The sequence below is a fragment of the Triticum aestivum genome, chromosome 5D (assembly GCF_018294505.1).
Source record: "Triticum aestivum cultivar Chinese Spring chromosome 5D, IWGSC CS RefSeq v2.1, whole genome shotgun sequence".
In the NCBI taxonomy this organism is placed as follows: domain Eukaryota; kingdom Viridiplantae; phylum Streptophyta; class Magnoliopsida; order Poales; family Poaceae; genus Triticum; species Triticum aestivum.
Window position 1 is genome coordinate 114,613,315 of NC_057808.1, and position 4,740 is coordinate 114,618,054.

At 38.2% G+C, this 4,740-nt stretch overlaps 1 protein-coding gene across 1 annotated transcript; it reads right to left on the reverse strand.

Moving 5' to 3' along the window:
- Window positions 1–371: 371 nt before the first annotated feature.
- LOC123124454 (nuclear poly(A) polymerase 1-like) lies at window positions 372–4,186 on the reverse strand. The gene is made up of 8 exons (XM_044545071.1): window positions 4,088–4,186; window positions 3,900–3,977; window positions 3,716–3,823; window positions 3,252–3,314; window positions 2,526–2,600; window positions 2,302–2,466; window positions 1,282–2,043; window positions 372–404 (listed from the first exon to the last, which is right to left on the reverse strand). Exons 1-8 carry the CDS (start codon window positions 4,184–4,186, stop codon window positions 372–374), a joined length of 1,383 nt encoding a protein of 460 aa, XP_044401006.1.
- Window positions 4,187–4,740: the final 554 nt, after the last annotated feature.

Sequence of the window (4,740 nt, forward strand, 5' to 3'; positions counted from 1 at the left end):
TCAGGGGCTTCATTCAAGCTTGTTTTGGTGGCGGCACAGTTGACAATCTAAGCCTTAAACAGATTGAAAAGACCAGCATACGGTGAATATCCATCAGACAAGTGGAGACACGACCATGCAAAATAATGTTCCCGCAGTTCACAAATGCTCCCTCCATCCGAAATTACTTGTCGCCGAAATGGATGTATCTAGACGTATTTTTAGTTCTGATACATCAATTTCTATCCATTTCTGCGACAAGTAATTTGGGACGGAGATACTCTTTGTACATGGCAAAGTCTCCAACATAAAACAAGTTATGGACATGAGTAAAGTTTCCAACATACTACTTTGACCATTATTACTTTTCAATGAATATGTTAGCAATACATTTAAAAATCATAAGATGGAAATAGTGGAAGAAGCTAAATAACAACATGCATTTAGAGATAAGAGCTAATGAATACAGACAAGGCCGCAAAGGACAAGAGGCGGCATCACATAGTTCTACCGTATTAATGATGCTGAGCAAATTATTACAATTAAGTGCAGCGTAACCCAGTCCATCATATAGTGCTTGTTAGCATTTGTTTTAATATAATGAGGTGATACAAACCAATCTGCTATTATCAGTAGCATGATGAGTTCTGTTAAGGAATAAACGGATAAATAGCACATGGAACATCCTAGGATACAGTAGCAGATTGTGCTAAAATAGACAAAACATTGGGAGTTTCCTCTATTACATCTCTTAGTGTTCTTTATCATACTAATTGAATCCCAATTCATATCAACTTGTCAAAACACTTGAATATGCATCTGGCCCTTGTGAACAATTTGGCAGAATGTGTAAGGATAGTGTAAAGCCATCCATTACAACATAAAAAAAAACTACTCCCTCTATTTCTAAATATAAGTCTTTTTAGAGATTTCAATACGATCTACATACGGATGTATATAGACATATTTTAGAGTATAGATTCACTCATTTTGCTCTGTATGTAGTCCACATTGAAATCTCCAAAAGGACTTATATTTAGGAACGGAGGGAGTAGATAACTGCAACAGCAAAAATGTGCCGTGGTTGTAAACCAGCAAGGGATTCTTTACGAATACTAGAATATGTATTTATGCATGAAAAAGGAATATAAGTTTATCTGCAATCCATATTTAAGAGGAAAAATGATTAGTATCCAGCGCAAGGGTACAACTCGCAAGGAAGGACCAAAAAAGAGTACCAGTACTCAAGGCCAAACAGAGTACTAAAATATGAATGCAAATTTTAGAAGAAAAAAAATATACCTCCAGCTCTTCCTCAGCCTTGCGCTTCAGATGATTATTACCATGGGAACTCAAATTGCGTGTTTGGCCCGGGCTCCTTCTAGAACATCCCTCCAAAGATGATCCATGAAGAGGAACCACATGTTTATTGTCAGGCTTAGCTTGATACGATACCAGCTCATCAGCCACAGCTGGATAGAAATTCACGGGGTTATTTGAAGGAATCCCCTCAGATTCCTTATGTGAACTATTGAAACAAATGGCCAACCCATTTGTTGGACCAGCATTGCTTGAAGTAGATGGCATATTGATTGGTTGTGTAACTACATCAGACACGACAATGTTCCCAGGAGAAGATGTACCTCCAAGAAAGTGCCCTGGATGTTTATGCTCAACAAATTCTGTGTGAAGATTTGAATGTCCATTCAAAATATTTTGGGTTTCTTTACTTGATACACTAGGGGCCAACAAAGAAGTACTTTGATAGCCACGAGAACGATCTACAACAGATTGAGGATCACTCCAACTTTCAGCGGTCAATGGATTTCCAACTTGACCATCAACTGTAACATCATTCCTAGAAACACCCAATGGATTTCCAACTTGAACATCAGCTGTAACATCATTCCTAGAAACAGTGCGACTGTTCCTAGCTGCTGTTCTGGAAGAACGACGAGGGCGTACTCCACCAGAAAAAACGAACAAAGGGATATCTTTTCTTTTTACATGGGACACATCAATATCGATTCCTTCTCTCCTATGTACATAAGCAAGAACTGCGACCTTAAACTCATTTACAATTCCTCTGATGTCAAATTGCTAGGGTTCTTGAGGTTGGGCGGTTTCTTTTCTCCAAAGACCCATGAAGTAAAAGCTATGCAACGGCCTGGATCCATCTGAGAAATCTCGGGGATGAGGATGTGCAAGGAGCATCTCATGTGTATATCGCTCAAACTACATTAGCAGCCAAAATCACATATTAAAAGAGAGCGCAACACACATGTTACTTAAGAAGAATGAAAGCTTTTTTCAGTTACTCACCTTCAATACAAGCGTTCGAAGGTGAGACTCTACCCAACCTTTCCAATTCGTGAGGTCATCTTCATTTCTCGCTGTGATACCAACCTCTAAATAATTTCTATATAATTCAAAAAATGGATATGGCTCGAATAAATCATCCCAGGTTGCTCTATTTTCATCTATTGCCTACAGTTAGTCATTGAGGGGAAATCAAGTTTGATGCAAGACATAACTAGGTTCCATACCTGTGAACTTAAAATAGAAGTGCTAAAAATAAATGCAAAAAAACTGCTACAGACTAGCCACATAATCTCAAGAATCTGTTCAAATAAAGTATAAGTTGACAGCAAAAACACATGCATTGCATACATTAATTAATTAAAGTTCGATAACTCTACAATGAAATGAATTTGCATAACTATAAATCTCAGTATAACAAATACATATCCTACATTCATAATTACTATTTAGACAATTATAGATTGAATTACAGAAATAGGGTGCTTCGGTTAGCATGACAACCCAACTAGTTACAAATTCTACATTCAGACCAATGTTTTCTGAGGATACAGTTCACACTTTTAAGATCAATATATCACTACTAGACAGTAGACATCAGTAGCATCTTGCCATTGAATAATTATAAACAAACTATTTTGAAATAATAAATACCTGGCAGATCTCGTATCCTCGTGCGAATTCTTGGACCATCAGATACCTAGTACTAGTAGATACGTTATAACTAGAATTCATACAAGGATAGGCAGGTGTAATTATAGGCATCTGATGGCCCCTGTCTCTAAAGTTTCTTCTTGGATCCCACACAGGGAGGCCAAGAGGACCCTCCTCAATATGGCAAAGTGTAACAGGGTTGGACCACTTCCACTAGCCGTAGACTCTGAAAAACCGAGATATCAACATGCTGGGCGATGCATTTGGGTACAATTGACATATACGATAGATTCTCTTACATTCCGAGTTGCATGTCTTGGACCCACATATAGCGTATCAATATCTGCGCCAAGACCGTGCACCTGGGCAATAAGTAACAGAATATGTAGGACCACAACAGTTAATTTAGGTGACAAAGAATGATGTCAAAAAAAGGTGACAAAGATAGAAAACCTAGAAAAGCGGCAAAAGTATATATCTTTATCATTAAACATAACTAAAACCACCATACTCTACATGGATATATGCATAGTGACTAATTCACTTGCATCATTAATAGAAAAAACATACTACTCCATCCGGAATTAGTTGTCGCTGAAATGGATGTATCTAGACATATTTTAGTTCTAGATGCATTCGTTTGAGCGACAAGTAATTTCGAACAAGGGAGTACAAAATAGGCAAAAAGCATAAAAACACTGTAACAACTAACAAGTATTTCTTTAGACATAAGAACTACACCAGAAATGGCGTAACAGAGTACCCCAAGGCGGTATGAACCAAATGTGAAGATCTTAGCATTTGCTTGTTGCACAAACTGGTCGCCATAGCCGCTCACTCGAGTGGCCTTCTTAATCCATGTTTTCACAGTCTGCCAGGACAAACAACAAGTCATCTTGAAACCGGCCTACCCAAAATATAAGCACATCGGCAGAGTATGCTCAAACCCGGTCAAGTTTGCCTAAGACCTCTTCTCGAGAGACAGCCTCCTCCTGACTCTCGTACAAGCCCGCGTCAGCAAGAAACTAGTTAACACCAATATAACAATATATGAGCAAAACATATTATATAAGAGAGCAGCAGAAAATTTGCAAATTATTGGTCCATCTGACACCCATGCCACACAGGCTCACACCTTTTCGACCTCAGCTGTCTGAATGACATCCTTCTCGGTCGGCCCGCTTAACGAGATTGGCTCAGAGATGCCAAGATAACTAGGATTGCTCTTCACCATCGAGGCTCCCAAATTATAATTTTTATTTTTTGATGCAATGTCGACAGTACAAGTTGTATATAAAGCAAAGCAGGGTGCTGGGCTAAACTGCACCGATACAAATACATAAATTCGGCATTTTGGAAAAGCGCCAATACACCAATACAGGGATACGTTTTACTATTTTTTAATTCACAAAAAATTCTATGTATAGAAGCTAGGAACATCAGATTGCTTTCTTGTTCGCTCTACTGTGGATGCCGAAGCAGTCCAAGCCACTCCAGCTGACAATGTTGATGCACTGTTCCAACTCCAAGTTCCAAAGATGTAGGATTAGACTTTTAGTAAGTGTAAAATGAATATGGAGCATCAAATAAAATCATTAGTTAGTTGTATATCTATCATGGCATAACACGTAAGGTGGAACCTGAAAATCAATCAGCTAACATGCAAAAGGAGAAACAATCACTTTAAACGGTAATATTTTAGGTCTGACTGTTAAAATCAACAACACAACATAACAACACCACTATATTCCCAATCAAAAACAAGACTTGGGACGTCTATCATGCCAA

Excerpts from the sequence above, each read along its gene's own strand:
- LOC123124454 (XM_044545071.1), bottom strand. The coding sequence starts at position 4,186 with ATGGTGAAGAGCAATCCTAGTTATCTTGGCATCTCTGAGCCAATCTCG. Across the intron at positions 3,978-4,087 it reads AGACAGCTGAGGTCGAAAAG|TTTCTTGCTGACGCGGGCTT; the intron begins GTGTGAGCCTGT and ends GGTGTTAACTAG. Across the intron at positions 2,044-2,301 it reads TTCGAACGCTTGTATTGAAG|GTCGCAGTTCTTGCTTATGT; the intron begins GTGAGTAACTGA and ends AATGAGTTTAAG.